The 20,114-nt window shown below is 54.8% G+C and overlaps 1 protein-coding gene across 2 annotated transcripts in view; it reads left to right on the top strand.

Annotated features, from left to right (window-relative positions):
* The first annotated feature begins 6,293 nt into the window (after positions 1-6,293).
* The window catches only part of Mtcl2 (microtubule crosslinking factor 2), a 67,039-nt gene continuing 53,218 nt past the window's right edge, over positions 6,294-20,114 (top strand). The window contains exon 1 of one of the 2 annotated variants that reach the window (XM_075962807.1): positions 6,294-7,332. In XM_075962807.1, coding sequence (XP_075818922.1) covers positions 6,652-7,332 — 681 coding nt within the window. In that variant the 5' untranslated portion in view covers positions 6,294-6,651. The remainder of the gene's footprint in view (positions 7,333-20,114) is intronic. The other variant, XM_075962806.1, reaches the window with a different exon arrangement.

Genomic DNA, 20,114 nt, shown 5'->3' with positions numbered 1-20,114 from the left:
CACACATTTAATGCCAGCACTTGGGAGGCAGAAGCAGATAGAGCTCTGTGAGTTCAAGGCCAGCATGGTCTTCATATAGAGTTTCAGGTCAGCCAGGGCTACACAAGGAGACCCTGTCTTGAAAAAAAAAAATGTGTCTGTGGGCCTGAACCAACCAAGGCACATGTCTGGAGGCCAGAGGGAAACTACCGGAAGTCACCTTCCGCCTTCCACCTTTGAACTCGGGTCATCAGGCTTGCATGGTAAGCATGCTCACCCACAGAGCCACCTCACTGCCCCGCTATATAACGTTTAACTCTCTGGACCAGAAACCTCAGAAGGCTTTCCAGGACTGGCAGGCAGCAATTCATGTCCTCTCAAAGCCAAGGAGCTGCTGTGTGTAGCAAAAGCCTGAAGGGGCATGCCGGGACAAAAGAGCCACGGTTTTCCCAAGGGTGTGGCTCAGCAGTAGGGGCTGTCTAGCCTGCATGAGGCCCTGAATCCAATTTCTAGGATAAAGAGAAAGAAAGGGAAAGGGGGGAGGAAGGGAGGAAGGAAGTAGAAAAGGAAATGAAGGAAGGGGAGGGATGGAAGGGAGGGGAGAAAAAGAGCACAGACTATAGCTCAGGGGTAGTGGCGAATCACAACCCCCCCCCCCCATACCTCCACTCTCAACCCAACACAGGTCCCTCCCTTCCAGAGTAGCTTACTCCCAGTGTGCATAAGGACCTGGGAAAACGGGGAGAGGAAGAGAAGAGATTGGAGGGGGGCAAGGGAGAGGAAGAGGGAGGGAGGGAGAGAAAGAGAGATTTACCCCTTATTGAGTTAAGCAACCTTGGGCAGGTTTTCCCACACACTCCTCATTTGTAAGCACACAAGCATCTATCTCGTGAGGATGAAGATAATGCCCTGAGAATCAGGATGCTGAGCCTCCATCCTCCCTCTTCTGTGCTGAGTTCTGTGTGGGAACCCATAGCACCTGATGTTTGATGCATCTGGATAAATGCCAGTATTTATTACACCTGCCTCTCGGAGAAATCCAGTGTCCACTCCCTGGCAAGAGGCCACTTGGCCTCCACTTGGGATCCTCAATCAAATAAGGTGAGGCGCAGTGGGGGAAGGGAAACCCAGAGCTGGGGAAGAGGGTGGCTGAAGGTACTCACCCCAACAATCCCTGATGACCCTCCGATGGTCTCCCCAGTCCCTCAAAGAGAAGGTCACACTCAAAATGACCTATCTACCTCGCTGTCTGGACACGGTGACTCTGGTCCCAACTCCTGTCCTCTCTGTGTGACTGGTGTCTCTGACTGGCCCTGGCTCCAGCCCTTCTCCCTACTTCTTATACCTGCCCCGAGGCAGCAGGCCCTGGCCCCATGCCAGGCCAGTTCCAACTGAGAAGGTGCCAATGATTACCGTACATCAGAAACTCAAATCGCACAAACACACTAACAAGACCTTGTCGACCGCATGGGTCCCAAGCTCCATCATCGCCATCAGCTGAAAGAGGGGGAGAAGATACCAGATTTTGTGTCTCCAACCTCCTTCTCACTGGCTCCTAAATACCACTGGTTGCCTGATGCCCGCCATGGAGGTCAGTCCTCTAAATTGAGGTTAGAATCTGTGACATGCAATTGACACAAGAAAGGGCTATCCTGAGGGTTCCCCACGAATCACCCCAAGCTGTAGGTGATTCCTTCCCAGGCGGGATAAGAACTTTCCTCTTTGGCCTGGGGTACATTTGACCTGGGGACATTTGGCAAGGTGTCTCACAGGAAGCCCACACAGTGTCTGGCACACAGTGGGCACACTGCTAGAAGACTGTCCTGTTGGCCATCAGGTGACTTGGGCCTCATTCCCTCCAGGAAGTGTGACGTGCTAAGGACCTGTATTATAGGGAAAACAGGAAAGTGAAGGGCCCTGTTGTCACCTCAAACATGGCTGTTGCAATGGGTGTTTGAGCTGTAAACAGCACATGGTCACAGGCCTGGCACTTCCTCCTCCCTTCACCCTGTTTCTTTCTTTTTTTTCATTTTTGTTTTTTTGAGACAGGGTCTCGCTATGTAGCCCTGGCTGTCCTGGAACTCACTCTGTTGACCAGGCTGGCCTCGAACTCACAGAGATCTCCTGCTTCTGACTCCCCCATTGCCTTTTGTAGTCCCCTTTTCCTCCCACATTTAACACCTGAGCACCAAGCTCTATGACTGACCAATGTGTTTGCCTGGCTGCCCCATCCTCATGTCTGGAAGATTCAGTGTGTCATTGAACAGGACTGTCCCTTGCTGGGTCACAGCCCCTTAAGACATGCCACCGTCAGATCCCTTGCAGCCCCTTCACCTTTCTCCTCCTTTGCTCAGCTCCTTTCAGAACACAACCTTCACCCCCAGGAATGACTTTTATTTTGTCTTGTGCAGAAAATTGAACCCAGGGCCTTAGCATGCCAGGCAAGCATCCTATAATTGATCTATGTCCCCAGATCTTTTTTAAGAGAGGATTTTGCTCCATAGCCAAGGCCGATCTAGCATTCACTGTAATGCCTTGAGATTTTGTGTGTATGGGGAGGGTATCCATTTTATTGCATAGGTACGAGTATTTGCCTGCTTGTCTGTACCTTCACCGTATTTGTGCCTGATGCCCAGGAGGTCAGAAGTGGGTATCGGATCCCTTGGGCCTAGAGTTACTTATAGCTGTGAGTCACCAAGTGTGTACAGGAAACTGAACCTGAGTCACGAGCAACAAGCGTAAGCCATCTCTCCAGCGCCTGCCTCGAACTCTTGGTCCACCTGCCTTCACCTCCTAAATGTGGGAATCGTATGTGTTTAGCACCTCCAGGAAGAGTTTAAGTATACAGTAGAGGGGAAAGGTGAATGGGCGTGGAGCACCCTCTCTTGGGGATTATTTTCAGTTCTGAAAACAGGCTTGCAAAGGGTTTCGGAATGTGAGGGAATGTTTTCTCTACTCTGATAAGAGCAGAATCTAAAATTCAGTATGATTTTAGCAACATAAGAGAAAGGGGGGAGGAGAGAGAGGGAGGACCAAGAGAACACACTTGTGTTCACCAGGCCACCCGGCTATTCTCTGACCCCCAGCTGGGTGTGGAGCCAGTGTGACCACTCCCGCCGGCACACTGGGAAGTCAGTTTCCAGTTTCTGGGGTCACTTTTGCATCCAGATTTCATCCTCCTCAACCCTGACCCCCAGCTGATGTCTTCTGCTGGTTGGCCCATCTTCCTCTGCCCTCCTAAGCGTTAGTGGAGGGTGTGCCCTTCCGAAGCCAAGCTGGCTCCCTCTACTCTCCTGACTCTGCTTCCTCTTCCTTGCTGATCCCGTGGTCTCCCGTGAGCATGCCACTTCCCCTACACTCTACCTCTCCTCACTCTGTCATGTCCTGTGGCTCTGTCCCCACACCTCTACACTGTGAGGCCCCAGCCGCCTCCTCTCAACCTGCCCGACTCCTTGGCTTTGGCAGGGACCACTTTCTCTTCTTTTGACTGTTTTCTTGAGCCAGAAATGCTTAACTTTCTGGTTCTAGACAAGCTTTCCTCTCCCCAGACCCTGTCCCTGAGTAACTTCCTCCAGTTTCAAAGTGAATCTTTTCTTTTATTGAGACAGGGTCTCATTGTAGCCCAATCTGGCCTCAGACACACTATGTAGCCTATGATGACGTTGAAACTCTGGTCCTCTTGCCTCCACCTTCTGAGTTCTGGGATTACAGAGGCATGGACCACCACGGCTGGTTTTATGTGATGCTGGAGATGGAAGCCAGAGTCCTGTGCATGCTAAACGAACATGCCACCAACTGAGCAACATCTCCAGCTCTCCAAAGTGAATATTTTCTTGACTCCTCCAGATCTTGTTGCTGGCATGGCCTCGCATGCCTGTGCCACTGCTTTTCTGGGTCTCTATTTGGACATCTCCACAGATGCTTCAAACCCACCATGTCCTATGAACTGAGTCTCTCTTGCCCTCTGACACCTCCCGGCCTCCGTCCCGCTAAAGCAAATGGTGCTGTCATTTGTTCTCTAGAACAGTGATGGGGAGAGAACTTGACATCACTTCTCTGAATCCTCTCTTGCAGCCAAGAGTGACTGACTGGTTCTTCAAACAGAACGATCCTTTTTCCATGGCTTCTAGATGCATCCGAGCTCCCTTAGCTCCGAGAGCCAGCATCTGGACTTGTCAGCGAAGGGGCCTACTTCCGGATGTAACTAGATGGTGTGACTTCCTGCTTGCAAGTTTCCAGTGTTTGTCTCTGCATCAGTGATAATCCCCTGCCTATGTCTGCCTGCTTCCTGCTTTCCACTCTGTCTTTTCCTTCCTTGTCTCCAGGGGGCTCCAGCCACACTAACCACCCCTCCCCAGCATCTGTCACACTTTCTCCTCCTCCAGGGACTTTGCCCTTGTTCTTCAGTCTGCCCCAGATTCTCTTCCCAGGCCCTTTGGCTAACTTGGCATACAGGCCACCTCCTCAGAGAGGGTTCCCAGATAACCCTATTCAGGGGAGTTTCCCTCTCATCCCCTAATCAGTGGTTTATTTCTTTCATGATTTGTAGGATGAAAACAACCTTCACTTTAGTTAGAAAGGGACACCTCCTCTTGGAAGCCTTCCAGGAGTTGGCTTCCATTTTTTTCCACCCCCTTGGTCAATTTAGCAGCTTGAATGAGAGAGCTCTGGGGTCATTGTCCCCTTTGTTTCTAACGACCCGACAGTAAAGCTATCACTGAATGCTTCTTCCTTGATCAGCAATTTTTACAGCACCCACTGGGTGCTTCAGATGACCAGTTTGTAGAGGGTGTTGGAATAGGACAGCCTGTGGCCAAACGACCCGAGCCAGGCCATTGCCACACTGTATGGCCCTGACTGTGCACGCGGGTGCTTTGCTTTGCAGTTTGGGCAGGGCTGGTGACAGAATCCCCTTCTGCTCCACTCCTCACTGGGTGACTGCGGGCTGCCTGTGGAGCATCTGCCAGGGCTGGAGTTGTTGGCTGGACCGCCTTCACGTGGCCGCCTCACGGGACGGAAACTTCCTCTCCACACGTCGCTGGGATACCAAGGATGAATGAAGAACAAGAGCAATAGAGAGAGCACAGGAGTGTGAGAGAGAGGCCGTGTCTCAGAGGTCTTCTACCCAGACTGAAGGGCAGGAAGCAGACCCTGTGGCTGTTGGAAGTGTCGGTGTCACTGTGAGAAGATCCATTGTTTGGATGGAGAGCATCAAGTCCTGAAAGGTGTCCTCCGACCTTCACATGTGCACTGTGGCATGCGTGCCACACACATTAATAATAATTAATAATAAAAGCAATTGGAATGTATATCCACGTGCTTTTTTTTTTTTTTCGGAAAATGCGACCAGAGAGAAGTTCCTACATAGTGAGGGCTGTAGGGGAAGGCAGAGGTGAAGAAAGTATAAGGAACCCTGAAAAGTTAGCTACTCGGTTAAGAAAAAAAAAAAACAACCACGGTTAGGAAAGAAACCACGCCCACCAGGACTAGGGTCTGTAGGACTCAGGGACACAGTCTTCAGGCCACGCCAGCCTCCATTCGGCCCAGAACCTGCCTCCATCTCCCAAGCATCCAATGGTCTGGCATCCATAAGGCACAGCCTCAAGTTTCATCGCAAAGACCTTGAAACTGGGGTGGGGGAGGCAGGACTCTGCTTGGGATCGCAGACGGTCAGGGTACGCATAGTTCAGTATGCACGCGGGGTCACTATGACAGCGGTCAGGCAGCAGAGGCAGGAAGAGTCCAGTACACTCTGGAGACATGGGGTTCGGGCTCCATCCATCCTGGTTCCTTCCTCCGCTGACCAAGAGCCGACCGCGTGCCTGGTCATGCTTCAGTTTACCGTTCTATAGGATGGGGTCGTTTGTCATGCCCAGCTAAAGGGGGCGGAGTTCGCGCAGGCTCAGCACCCGCAAGGGGAGCGCGGCGCGGTGGTGGGTGTGCATGGATGCTGCTGGCTCCGGCCCTTTGAGGTCCGCGGGGCCTCTGCCGGGAAATATCCTCGCCTGCCGTCCACGAGGCCCCCACGGTGACGCCAGACTCTCAGGATCCACGGCCGGGTGCGATCCCCCAGCTCGCAGGGGAGCGGCCAGTGGCCAGGAGCTGCCCGGGCGAGCCGAGGCCGCGGCTGCCCGGGCCTGCCTGACCCTCGAGGGGGTCGCTGTTGCCTCGCGGATTCCTCCCTCGCTCCCCGCCCGCATCCCTCCCCGCTGCTCCCGCCGCGTCCGCCTTTTGTTCGCCGAGCCGCGCGCCCCCGAGCCGAGGCGGCGGGGCGGGGAACTGGCGGGGCTGCGTGGGGGGCGGGCCGCGCCGGGCGGAGCCGGGGCCCTGGCCTCAGCCGGACTGGGAGTCCGAGGCGGCGATCGCCGATCAGGCGGTAGCCGGGGTCCGGGCTCGCTCCGAGGGCGCGGCGAGGCGGAGGGGGCGGGCACCGGGCGGAGTCGGAGCCGGAGTCGCGGTGCCTGGAGGAGATCGGGCCGCGCGCTGCGAGCACCAAGTAGCGGAGAGGCCGCGCGGCGCGGGCCAGGGCCCGAGCGCAGTCCCCGAACGCAGGAGGCCGGAGCGCAGTCGCGGCCTGAGCAGCGGGAGCGCATCCGGGACCCGCCGCAGGGACCCCCAGACCGGCCGCTCCCGGGCCATGCGCGCCGCTCGCTGAGAGCCGGGGAGGCCGCGATGGAGGCGCCAGCGGGAGAGTCATCGGCGCGGGGCAACTGCCCCCCGCCTGCACCCGCGCCCCCCACGGAAAGGAAGAAGAGCCACCGCGCGCCGTCGCCAGCCCGGCCCAAGGACGTGGCCGGCTGGTCTCTGGCCAAGGGCCGCCGTGGCACAGGCCCGGGCGCCGCTGCAGCCTGTGGTGCCGCGTCCTCGGCGAGGCCGGACAAGAAGGGGCGCGCGGTGACGCCCGGAGCCCGGGGCGCGGGGCCGCGAGTGGCCGGGGTGCGCACGGGGGTCCGCGCCAAGGGCCGCCCTCGTCCGGGTACCGGGCCGCGCCCGCCGCCGCCGCCGCCCAGCCTCACCGACAGCAGCTCCGAGGTGTCGGACTGCGCGTCGGAGGAGGCGCGCCTGCTGGGCCTGGAGCTGGCGCTGAGCAGCGACGCTGAGTCTGCGGCGGGTGGCCCGTCGGGGACCCGCACCGGGCAGCCACCCCAGCCCGCGCCGTCGGGGCAGCAGCCTCCGCGGCCGCCCACCTCCCCGGATGAGCCGTCGGTGGCCGCATCGTCGGTGGGCAGCAGTCGCCTGCCACTCAGCGCCTCGCTCGCCTTCTCTGACCTCACCGAGGAGATGTTGGACTGCGGGCCCGGCGGCTTGGTGCGGGAGCTGGAAGAGCTGCGCTCCGAGAACGACTATCTCAAGGTGGGGACCTAGCGGGAAAGGGGAGTCGAAGGGTTTGGGGGAGGAGGACCTTACCATCCTGGCTCAAGCGCCCCAGGGCCTGAGGCCCTGAGGCCACAACCGGCAGCTTTAATACTGAATAAGCTGAGAGAGAGTGCCCCACCTCCTTTTGCTACTCTTCTCCTGAGGGGTAACTTGAATAAGACACCGACTAAAGGGCCCCGATGTGCACCCCATCCCTCCTCCCCCGGTAAAACTGCCGTGGAGGATGCTCGGTAAGTGTGTTGGGGGGCGGGGGTTAGTCAGTCTCTGCTGACCTCTGCTTTAGTCTGGGATCTCGACTCAGGTCAGCAGGCTCTCCTTTCTGTGGCCAACATTAGTGTGTCTGGCTGCCAAGGAAACCGTGGCTATCCTCTGGCAAGGAGAGCCAGAATACCATCCTAAGTCTTTTACCCAGGGCTTCCCCGGCAGGCCTGTCCTCGCCTGCCTTTTGGGGCGGGACCGGTTTGAAAGCATGACATCTGGGAACATCCCCTTGGCTGGAGTCCACTTCCGCCCAGTCTAACGGTCCCACAGCCTGAGAGGATGATGTCGTGGGAGAACTGGTTCAGAGGCCACTTCCTCAATCCCAGGATATTGTCTTCTGTCCCTTCTGAGAGAGACTTGGGCAGACAGGGCCCATGTTCCCTATGTGAGGAGGGAAGCTGCCCTCGTGGATAGGGGTATTCCCTTTGGGACTGGAGAGCTGCCTGGGAAAAACAACCGGCCGTGCCTGGGCACCTAGGTGCAGCCCATGCTTTGGCTGCCTGTTCTGTGACACGGTGGCAGCTATGGGGATAGCCCTGCCCTGGCTTCTTGACCTTGGTGTGGGAAGCTGGAATCTTCGGGGGCTGTACTGCCACTGCTGGAAGAGACAGCAGTGTTGCCTGCACTTGTCGGTTGAAGGCCTGGCACAACAGCCAGAGTGGCCTGGCCAGCAGCCATGGAGTTCACAGCACTCTAATGACATGTCTGCCCTGCAGCGCTTAACTGCCTCCTGGTTCTACCGTCTAGGAGGGTTTCTTCGTCATAAGCGTGTCAGGACGTCGCTCTTGCCTTGCTTTGCATCCTCCGTCCCGTATGTTCTCAGTAAACTTCTGTACACTAGAGAGCACAGGTCCATCCTAGAAACGATCGTCCGCTCCCGGCTCCCAGCCTGAACCTTCCCCAGGCCAGGCCTCCATTCTTTTTCTGTGACATGGGAGCATGAGTCTTGGCAAAGGCTGTGGACAATCGTGGGTTGGGTCAGCCTGTGGAGTCTTCTGAAGTCAGTGGTAAGAAGAGTGGGGGTGGAAAGATGGAGGCAGCCTCCTGGATGCCCCTCGCAGCTTCCTGCATCCCAGCCTGAGTTCCTCACTCCAGCAAATGAGGACAACTCGTAGTTCTTGGTTTGATTTCTTCCTGTTCTCATCCTGGATCCCTTCCTTTGTTGCCAGGAAGTGGTCAGACAGAGCCCCGACCTCCATCTGAAGCTACCCATGAACATGCATGGGAAAGCAGTCCCAGGGGTTGAGATCAGGACCCACCCAGGGACATTCCAGTTCGGAGTCAGGTTGAGCCTGGGTTTCTACCATTCATTCAGTGCTGGAGTCTTCGTATACAAGCTCTGGGCCACTGCTGGATCTGTAGCTAGTCTGTGTGGTCTTGGGCACCTTACTTCCCGTGTTTGGAACTGAGTTTTCTCATCTTTTTTTAAAAATATTTATTTATTTATTATGTATACAATATTCTGCTTGTGTGTATGCCTGCAGGCCAGAAGAGTGCACCAGACCTCATTACAGATGGGTGTGAGCCACCATGTGGTTGCTGGGAATTGAACTCAGGACCTCTGGAAGAGCAGGCAATGCTCTTAACCTCTGAGCCATCTCTCCAGCCCAAGTTTTCTCATCTTAAGAGTTAAACAGTTACACACAGATCATCCTTAAAGATTAAATGTGCACGTAGTTAGAGCACTTGGCACATTGTATGTTTCTATCAGATTCCTAGCCTGATATCACTTGCTGCTCTTGGGATGGAGAATGTGTTTCCTTGTGCATCTGTCATGTTCTTCTGTAGATTCTGTGGGAGCAGACTGGGCTCTTCCTCGTGACTTTGAATCCATCCATCCATCCATCCATCCATCCATCCATCCATCCATTCACTCGCTGTTTGCTTAGAGCTTAGCAGCACAGTGCAGATTTGGGGGTGTAACTGTGACCTAGGCAGAGCCTCTGGAGAGACCAGCCTTAAACAATAGTTGCAACAAAACACAATATGGCTGGTGATAAGGGTGAGATGGCTAATTGTGCCCAGAGCACATGGAGGTGGGGCTGGGGACTTGGGGAGGCCAGGAGCTGAGGATGGAGCCAACAAAATAAGGGTCTGTAGTAGAACACTACAATCAAGTTGGGAAAGTGTTGGGCAGGGAAGGGAGCCATGCTGGCTCTTGCATGCATTAGGGCAGTACCCACACTGCTCCAGGCAGCCAAAACAGGGAGTAAGGGAGCATCAGCCTCCTGTGTGTTTCCTGCCTCTCCAGACTGCTTTACATCTGAGGTGCAGAAACTGGGTAAGGAAGAAAGTGACTCCAAATCCCCAGCACATCTACTGCAGACCGACGGCATGAACTAAAGGGAATGCCCAGGACTCTGGGTGGCTCGGTTCCCGTTCCCCTTCCATTGCGCTAGGGGTGTCGGGGTAAGGGTACCTGACAACCAAGAAGGGAAGCCTTGCTCTGGGGCCCAAGTGAGGGTGGTACAGGCTCTGCCAGTAATAAGACAGAAAGTGCTTCTCCGGGGAAGGTGGTGAGCTTGGTGCCGTTGGAACTATCCAGAGAGAGGCCTGGGTACAAGCATTGGGTTTGTGCAGAGCATTGTGTAAACGGCCCAGATGTTGGTTATGATCACTGGGGAGCAACTGGAGAAGGCGGGTGGCTGCAGTATGTCTGACGAGGGTCCCTTCTGGTCAAGGTGCCTGAGGTAATCCGTGGGGGTGTTCAGGACCCAGAAATACGACTTAAGTCAGGTTGACTGTGCTTGACTTTGAAAGCCTCAGTGGCCTAAGGTTCCTTTGACCACTAACTGTTGCCCATGTGCCATGCGGAGCTCAAAGAGCTGGCTGTGAGACCTGAGTCTACCACTTACTGTGTGGTCATGGACATGTGGCTGGGCTCTCTGAACTGCTGTGTTTTTCATCTGTCTAATGGAGATGGCAGGGTGTGCCTGGACTGTCTCCAGGGATTGTTTTCAGCAGTCAGGGAGAGGTGTACAGTCAGGAAAACATCTCCTAAGCGAAGTCCTTTTGTCTCGTGAGGAATTGTTATGATTCTGAGCCAATGAGCAGACGGGATGTCTGAGTGTTGGTTATTGGAGGAACTGGGAGGAGCCCTCCAGTGTTACTACGTGGGGTGCTACTTTGGGGGAACAGGAAGGCATAATCATATTTCCCACTGCACAAGTAGGGAGAGGCTCCCCACTAGGTTTCCAACTATGAGTGACAGATGCCACTCACAAGGGTCCAGAGGAAATCCCTCACTGACTGGCGATTGCCGTTATATAGAGAGGCAAGTGTTGGCTCCAGGGTTCTATCTTACAGCCAGCATTCCAACCCTGCTGTTCTATCTTGGTCCTATTCCTTTGGTCGTGTGGCCGGCATGATTGAGCTTCTGGTTGCTCCTGACATGTCTGGTCATGGATGAAGGTTGGTGAGAGGAAACCTGTGGGCCGGGTGCCAGGCTGATTTGTAGGGAGCAAATGGTGAGTGAGCTCATTTGGGGGAGTGTTTGCCTAGCGTGCACAAAGTGCTGGGCTCCATCCCTAGACCCTAGACCTGCATAAACCAGACATGCTGGCACACGCCTGTAATCCTGGCACTTGGGAGGCAGAGGCAGAAGGACAGACCAGAGGGCCATCCTCAGCTGCTTTGTGAGTTCAAGGCCAGCTTAGGCTAAGACTGTCTCAAAAACAAAATTCCAAAAGGCTGATATCCAAGCCGGCTGGTGGGCTGTGCCTCTAGGGGGATCACTAATGTAAAATGTGGGTTTGGTGTATCACGGACCTCTTCATTGTGAAGGTGCATGTCCATTGCTTGGTAAATGTGCTGACCTGGTCATGGTCCTTTCCTCTCTCCTCCTCCCCTCTGATGTCATCCCAGAGTCCTCTGAGTGGTAGGCCCCAGGCAGTTCTGCAAAACTCCTGGGAGGTAGAGGAGGGACCCAGTCTGTTACCAAGTCAGCCCTGAGTTGCAACTTCTGGCTGGGGTCGCAGGGGCAGGCAGGGCTTGGGAGTTGGAAAAAGCTTCAGCAGAGAGAAAATGATGTGGGAAGTGTGAGTGGCAGCTGCTGTGGCTGGGGAGACTGCAAAGCTTTGAGAGGGACTGGACACAAATAAACACACGTGTGCTCCTGCCGAGCTCAAGCCCAGACACCGCAGCGCTCATGTCTGGCTGATGTACATATTCAGTGACTAATTTATGTTATATGTTTCCAGAGGCCAGCCTCCAGGCCTGCTCACTCGGGATTCACATGGAAAGCGGTATACAGACCAGTGTAGACAGACCCTTCCTGCCACACGCTACCGTACTCAACACATACCAGCAGGAGACCCAGGCTGAGAAGCACAGCCTCCTACACACAGCCTGGAGACACCCTCAGACACATGGGAAGTCCACATACGTGTGAAGGTGTGCCCACAAACACACACAGACATTATCTACACATACTAGCGTCCGTGGGAACCCAGGGACATCCTTGCCAGGTCACACAGACACTGGCTCACCCAGGTACCATGAGCTATCCCTTCCTCCAACAGCATCCAACCTTTGTACATGTGCCCGAGGTGCAACAGAGTCCAGGTGGTGCCCACAAAGAAGTTCACACATATGGGACAGACACAAACCTTCATACACATTAGCAGTGACTCAAGGGACAAGGGAAGGGCATGCAAATGTCAGATATGGTGATTGCCTAACCAGGGCACCCAGACACACATGCACACACACATCCACTTACACTGACTGTGACATTTCACCTATACACATAAACACAGGAAGTCTTGGCCAATGTCCCCCTGGAGCTACTGTGCAAGGCCCTACTATTTCCAGCTGCTCATAAGATTTCCTCTTAGCAGGCTGCTGGGAACTGGGAATGGAGTCAGGACTGGGGTTTGCAACCACCTGGGTTTTGGGGTCCCAAAAAGCTGAGAGTGGAGGGGGTTTGCAGGTGTCCATGACTGAGAAACTGTGCCCCAGCTTCCCTAGGCTTCTAAGCCAGGCCCTGTGGGACTAAGGGAAATAGACGGCCTGCCACAGAGGGAACACTGCCTCAGGGTAACTTCTGATCTCTTTGGAATTTCCTGCTTAGCCTGTCTCCCTCAGCTGCAAGCTGTAGAGGCCATGGTACGCTGGCCTGCAGGGGTGCCCATGTCTGCTGCAAGCTGTAGAGGCCCTGATCTGCAGGGGTACCCATGTCTAGTCTGGGATTTAGAGAAGTGAGAAGTATAGGCGCCCTGGAGCAGCTGAGCAGACTTCCTGAAGGAGGGGGCATCACAGCTGCGGGTTTGCCTTGGTACTCAGCTTCTGGAACAGGGCCTGGCACATGGTGGGGGGGGTCATTAAATAGCTGTGTGGTTCTGGTCTGGAAACGGATGATAGGTATGAAAAGGAGGGCTGGAGCTGGGTGTGGTGGTACACGCTTACAGTCCTAGCACTCAGGAGTCTAGGGCAGGAGTTCAAGGCCAGCCTGAACTACGTAGAGTGAGGCCCTGTCAGGAAAGGACAGAGTGACCGGGAAGAAAGGAAAATAGAGTTGACTCGTGGGTGTGAGAGTCATGGAAGGGGGGCCCTCTTTGGAAGGCACTAAGTGTCAGGTCAGGAGAGCCCTGACTGGAAGGTAGCCTTGTTTTGTAGCAGGGCTGGGGCCTGTCTCAGGAGGCCGATAAGGAAGGAAGCAGGGAAGATTGTGGGGTCTCCTAGGCATACTCCCTCTTTAGAATTAGGCCCGAGGCCTAGCCTCACCTCGTCACTTCCTTCCTATGCAGGGTGCCTCTTGGAGCCACAGTCTTCCAGTCTGTACAGTGGGAATTTGATCCCTTTCTTGCACATACTTGGGGAGATACTCAAGATCCATGGCAGCCCATCACCGCCCTGTGTACAGAAGATGGGAGGAACCTCAGGCTCTGGGGAACCTCTGTAGCAGAGGGATACCCCAGAAGAGGGCTTGGTTAAGTTCAAGGCAAGGACCTGGCCAGCAGCCAGGTTCTAACTGTAGCCAACCCCCTAGCTTCAAATAGCTGACATCTTTGCAGTCAGCACACGCCCCTCTGGTGCAGAAAGGAGGTGCCCCTGGGGCCAGCACATTGGCTGCTGTTGCTGGCTGTGCCGAGGTGAGGCATGAGTCCAAGGAGGCAGAAGCTATAGTCCATCCCAAAGGACTGAAAGCAAGGGATCTGGGGTGAACAAGCCTGGGCTGCAACCCAGGTCTAGGTTTTGCTCTCTGTGTTTTCCCTCCCTGAGCCTCGGCTCTATAAAATGGCCTGCGGCGTTGCCATGAAGATTCGTCAGGAGGGAGCTGGTCTTTGAGGAGTCGGTTCCCTTTGCTCATCACTCACCCTGGTTTGCAGTCCTTACCCTCAGCAGCAGAAGGCTCTGACCCCATGAGAGCCCTGGGTCCTGGGTTTCAGGCTTCCGCTTGCCCTGGATGTATCTATCTATCTGTGTGGAGCCGGCAGTGTTGTAGGAACCTCTAGACACATTTCTCCTTGCGGCTTACTTACCCTCAGTCATTCTTCCCCGTGATGGCCCAAACCTGTGCCTCACTTGGAACCTGGTGATGCTTGCTTGCTGGTGGAGGACCACTCCCGGAGTCCCTATTTTAAGACAGTGGTTTCTTCCTGCCTGGACCACAGATGAAAATAGAAGTGGTTGGTGGGAAGATGGGGTTCCCCGACTACCTGAGCCTGCTTGCCTGTTCTGGGCTCTTCAATAGCACCAGACTTTGCTTGGCCACTCCTCCCTGGTCCCTCCTTGCCTACACACCCCCCCCCCTTGGCCCAGCCTGTTGCTGTGCACGTGGCTGAGCTGCCTGTGAGGTCATACTTCCACAGCTTTTCCACCCAGACTCCCCCACAGCTTTGCCCTTGTTTTACCCCACCCATTCCTCTACCCCCTTCCATGAGTTCAGCTGGAGCAGTGCCTGGGGACTGCTCCAGGCTAAGTTTCCTGTGTTAGATACCAAAGAGCTTTGTAGGGACTCCTTGGTGGGGCATTTATCCCACAGTGACTAGATTGTTAATTAGTGATTTTTAGTTTCATAGCATCCCCCCCACCCGTGTTCTGCGTGGGGCAGCATGGAGCTTCCAGAATGTTTAGCTCCTCCCTTCTACCCAGGCTTCCACTGCAGTCCTGGAAGGTCAGGAGCTTGCTGGTCACATAGCCTGTAGGTGACAAGAGGGACTCAGGCTGTGTGGCTCTTTTGACTCTTAAATCCTCAACTCCCTGCTCTCTTCTCTTATAGACTTGGCTGAAGCCCAGAGGCTGGGGGATGTTGTCAACAAACCCGGAGCCAAAGCTGCCTTCCTTCCTGTGCACTTGGCCAGGACGGGAGAGACAGTATCTGGTGCTCCCCAGAGCACACCCCAGCAGCCCAGGGCCTGCTTTGCCCCTAGAGGTGTTGGACAGGGCAGTGGTAAGCCAGATGTGACCTTGGAGGGCAGTAGTCTTTGGGCATATCCCCAGCCGTGACCAACATGTGTGTCCTCACACTCATGCATGCACACGTGTATACACACACACAATGCAATCTGACTGAGCATTTGCCTTGTGTGCAGAGCTGTGCCAGGCCTGGAGACCACATTACTGGCTGTGGGGCCTTCCCTCCCTCAGCTTCGGTTTGCTCCTCTGTGAAGTGGGACGGTAAGAACAGTGCCAGCCACAAAGGATCGTCAATGAGAAAGATCATGGCTTCTGGTCTTCACCTGGTGTCTGGCAGACACGGTCCAGTTTATGAGCCTTAAAATGAGCCTAAGTCCTGACTGTTGACCCCTCTCTCTTCAGGCTTCCCTGCTGATGGGGATGTAGGGAATAACTGTACTGTTGGCATGAGCCTGGCTAGGCCAATCTATCTGCTGTCTGTGGTGTTGGAGAGGCAGGTCCCAGAGTCTGGATCAGACATTTACAGAGCCAACAGAACAGGGCCACTGAGATCTGTGACCCCATGAAACCTGGCTGGATGTGAACCTTGACCCTGACTCCACCAAACCCCTGCCCAAAGAGGCTAAGCTGAAGTGAGCATGCACTGGAAGACAGGAGCCCAGAGTCCTCTGCCCGCTCTGTGGCTGGAACTGGATGGAGCCTCAGTTCCCTTTCCCCTGCCTCTCTGTCTAGAGCCCTTGCATTTGAGCTGAGAGGGAAGTGGAGCCTTGTGCAGTTCTCTTTCTGGGGTCCAAGTGCAATGATCTCATCTGGAGCCTTGTCAGAGTCCCGGGGAGCAGGAGGAGGGACAGCAGATGGCTCTTCTGGCCTTTTGGGTGGGGTTGACGTACTGTCCCTGTGGCCACTGCTGGCCACCCTTCCGGTCAGCTCTTACAGAGCTGGGGTAGGTTGCCAGAGCCAAGGTGGGTGACAAGTGGCCTAGAGCCAGGGTGGCAGATGGGTAGGCAGCCTGGGCCTTGGCCCAAGGGAGTGATAGCCACAAGATGGCCAAGTGGTGTGGGAGGAGCTGGGCAAGGCAGGGCCCTGTTTCTCTGTAGAGTGATTGATGTGAGCGCAGTTCCTGGTCCCATAGATAACTCAACTTTGTCCACTCCTAACTCTGCCTGCTCACTGGCCAATTGACTGGGAGCTGGGAAGGAAGTGATACGTTTGGGTTAGATTTGGAGTCTCTCGTGGCTGTGGCTTGGTGTCCCTGTACTGGGAGTTGAAGCCTCTTTGGACATTACCTCAGAGTCCAAAGGCGGTTTGCTGCAGCTGCGCAGTGGGATGGCGATGCTCTCCTCAGCCTGGCTCTTCACCCTTTGCTCTCCCTTGAGCCCTTCTTTGTGTGCTAGGCCAGCCCTGTCATATGCGGCTCTCTAGTGACAGAGACAGGCCATCCAACAGTATGAGGGAAAGAGACGGTGAGGCTGCAGGGCTTCCTTCCAAGGCAACAGGTGCTGCATACCACCCGGCACACGCCATCCGGCACACGCCACCCGGCACACGCCATCCGGCACGGGAGTGGCAGAGGCTGAGACCTGTGGCTACGCAGGTGATTTCTGCTGCAGGGGGAAGACTTGCATGGCTGGAGTGTGGCCCACATAAGGGGTGGTTGAGGGACAGGAGGTGAGGAGCAGGGCCAGTCCTGGTGGAGCCTGTGCTTCTGGTTCATTCTACGTGCAGTGAGAGGGTTCACCTTCATGGAGGTTTTGTTTCACTTTGCTTTTGTCTGTTTGAAACAGGGTCTGTAAAATAAAACTGACTACTGTATTCAGTTCTATAACTGTTGGTTACAGTCAAGATCTAGACTAAGGTCATAGCACCAGGTACATTAAAATTTCATTTCTTCTTTAAAGTTATCTACCCATCCACCCACCTAGCTACCTTTCTATTATACGAGCATGAGAGGGTGAGCATGCGGTGGAGGTCAGAGGTCAGCTTGTGGAAACTGGTTCTCCTTCCGTCAAGTGGGTTCTCGGCATCAAAGTCAAATTGCCAAGCTTAGCAGTGAAGACCTTTCCTCATGGGACCATCTTCAGGCCCCAGATGGGGTCCATTAAAACAATCACTTTACTGTGTGTAAATCGTTCCTGAGGGCTAGGAGTGTAGCTTAGGGCTGGAGCCTGGACTTAACCTGTGGGAGACACTGGATTTAATCCTCAGCAACCAGAAAGAAAGGAGATGCTATGACGATTTCGTTGTTCACCCAAGTTTCCTCTAAATCAAAGCCCTCCCTCCGCCATTGGTGTGTTCTCTGTCCTATAGCCTTGCCCATCCAGAATGTCTCATACATGGCATCCCGCAGCATCTACTCTGGCTGGCCTCCTTCATGGAATAATATTTTGTCATTTTTGCAACAACCTTTATAGGATATGAAAATATTAGTGATTTCTTTGGTGTCCAAGTCCTGGATGCTTCTAATATAGCCTCAGTTTGTTCTCGAGTCCGCAGTGGGAAGAGACGCTAATTGTGAGAGGTCAGTGTAAAGAAATGTGTGACTTTGCTGCATAGTGACACAGAGGAAGGGTCCTGAGGGAAGCGTTCTGTCCAGGGTTCTTGCCTGGTTGGGTAGGCTCGGCACAGCCCACCTTCGCTGTGAGGTTCACAGCTCGCTCTGCAGAACAGGGGTCCCTGGCTTGCCTTAGCCAGCACTTTCTGTGAGGACCCATGAGATGATTCACCAGGAATGTCTGTATAAACTGTGGAGTTCTGTGCTGCTCTGCAAGCCTATTATTAGTAGCATTGTGAGTTCATGTTGGGTCTGCCAGCCCAGCCTGAACCTAGAGACTCTTGCGGGCCAATTTCCCAGGAGTCCTGGGAATCGGCCATCTCTGAGGGGCTGCTTCCTGCCGGTAGCTCTCTTGGGTCACTGCGTGGACAGAGAGGCATTTGACATGTAGGAAGTGTGTGGGAAGCAGGCAGTTCCCTGGGCAGGCAGACCTGGCCGCCCTCCTGTGGTGGCACTGGGGTCTGCCTGGGCTCTATCTGCCCTTTCACACGAGCCCTAGATCTGGGGTCAAAAGGACAGAAGGCTCCAAAGAGAGACCAGCAGGGCAGCAACTTGTTTCGTTCACACCTGCCCATAGTGCCTACTACAGTCCACATCCTAGTGATGCTGGGGACCAGGCATGGGTCAGATCCGGCCTTACCCAGTCCCACCCTTCCTCAGGCAGCTAGAGGAAGAGAGATGAGGGGAAGGTAAATACAGCCTGTGTTGTTACCCTCAGGGACCATGCAGTTCAGAGTGTAGGTTCCAAATCAGATGAGAGGAGGCGGGGATGCTCTGGAAAGATGAGAGGGTTGGGAGTTAGCCTGGCGAAAGTCTGAGTAAATCTGGAAGAACGCAGTTAGCATCCCCTGGCCTCCGGCCATTGCCTTATGTGGAATCCGGCTTCACCCCTCCCTAGCTTGAGCAGCTCTGGGGAACTTCTGAGGCTTGGATGCCTCCTCTACAATATGGGAACATTTTCAATGCCTCCTTCAGAGTTGGGAAGAGAACCGGCAGTCAGAGGTGCCTGGATTCTGGGCCTGTGTTCGTAAGCTTCCCTGAAGGCCATGCCAGGCTTTTAGTCCTAGCATATCTGGGTACAGGTGCAAGATAAAGTAGGGGTCAGACTGGGGCATGGCAAGGAGTCAAGGGTCAGTGGCTCGGACCTGAAGCAGAAGTCAGTGGAATGAACCAAAAGCCACCTGCTTTTCCCAGACTTCCTCTAATCAGCAAGCATTGCCTTTCAGTCAAAGGCAAAGGAATTTTGAGAAGGTACTATCATGCCGGGCTGTTGTCCCTATACCCTGGGCTCCCCTTCTACTCCCTGTGTGCAGCCTGGGCTTAGATGTTTGGGTCAGGCTTCAAGGGAAAGAGGGCAACATGAAAGCAGAGCTGGGGGGGGTGGGGACTGCTCGACTCCTTTCTTTAGCTTCTTAGGGGTGATGCAGTCTAGGGGTCTTGATCCAGTTCATTTCAGGGTGGCCCTTGGATTGTGGGGTTGAGGATCAGGGTTCCCCAGCCTCCGAAGAGGGCACTGCACCGTGTGGTGATTTTCATCTGAGGTAGAGGATGAGTTGGGGGTGCCCCATGTTGGGAAGGGGAAACCCCAGAACCTTGTTGTGTGAGTTTGAGCCCTCCTTCCTGATAGTGTCCTATAGAAGAGTTCAAGCGATGCCCCGCTCCCCCGTGACCTCTGGATTGTCTGTGAGGAAGCCAGGAGGCCTGTGTCTCTGCTCTCTGCATCTGGACCTGCCACTGCAGAGCCTCGCAGGGCCGCAGGATGTAGGTGCTCAGAAGATGCCTGGGTTAGGTATGAACACCCAGCCTCTGGGACTAAGCAGGGTCTTGCGTTCCTGGAGCCCTTCCCCAGAAACCCCTTTCCCTGCCCCCACGTCAGTCCTGGGCACCCAGAGTCTCCGCCTAAGCTCTGCAGTGTCCAGTCTCTGTTGCCCACATCCCAAGAGAAGCCCGTGTGGGCCACAAGCCCGCCTTTGTCAACTCAAGCCTCACATGGAGCTGTGCCAGGAGGGGCTGGTGGGTGTTTTGCCTGCAGCTGGAGCAAGCCTCCAGAGGCCTCGGCCCCTCAAAGCCCCTCAGACACAGGGCTGGCAAGTCCACAACAGCCTGTACTGTGGTGAAGGCGAGTCCCCCGAGAGACAGCTGTTGGGGGACAGTCATTCGCGCTCTCCTTCACTAGACACCCGTGTCAGGCCTGGGGCCAGGGACTTGTGCCGTGAGACAAGACTCTTGTTTTCTGTGGGGAGGGAAAGCCCTTGCCTCAGAATCACCCCTTATGTCTCTGACTCAGTAGCTGTGGATGGGAATATGGGGTTTTGTATCAGGTACCCACTTTCTCAGGGAGCAGAACCACATGCCTGAGCATGTTAGGCAAACACTACCAGCGAGCCACCCCACCATCCCTGGGGCCACTATGCTTCAGTACCAGGTCGAGAAATTATGACCATTGTTTCCTGTATTTTTCAAAGCTTTCTGTTTGACCGTGTACGACTTTCACAGAAGTCAGTTTGTTAGTAGAAAGCTAAATGTGGAAGGATGTCACCTACTGTGGGCTCAGTGTCACACATCTGTGTGTTAATGTGTCCCTGCA

This window comes from Microtus pennsylvanicus, chromosome 2 (assembly GCF_037038515.1).
Source record: "Microtus pennsylvanicus isolate mMicPen1 chromosome 2, mMicPen1.hap1, whole genome shotgun sequence".
Classification (NCBI taxonomy): Eukaryota; Metazoa; Chordata; class Mammalia; order Rodentia; family Cricetidae; genus Microtus; species Microtus pennsylvanicus.
Note: the sequence above shows the minus strand (reverse complement) of the source record. Positions and strands in the feature narration are given on the sequence as shown.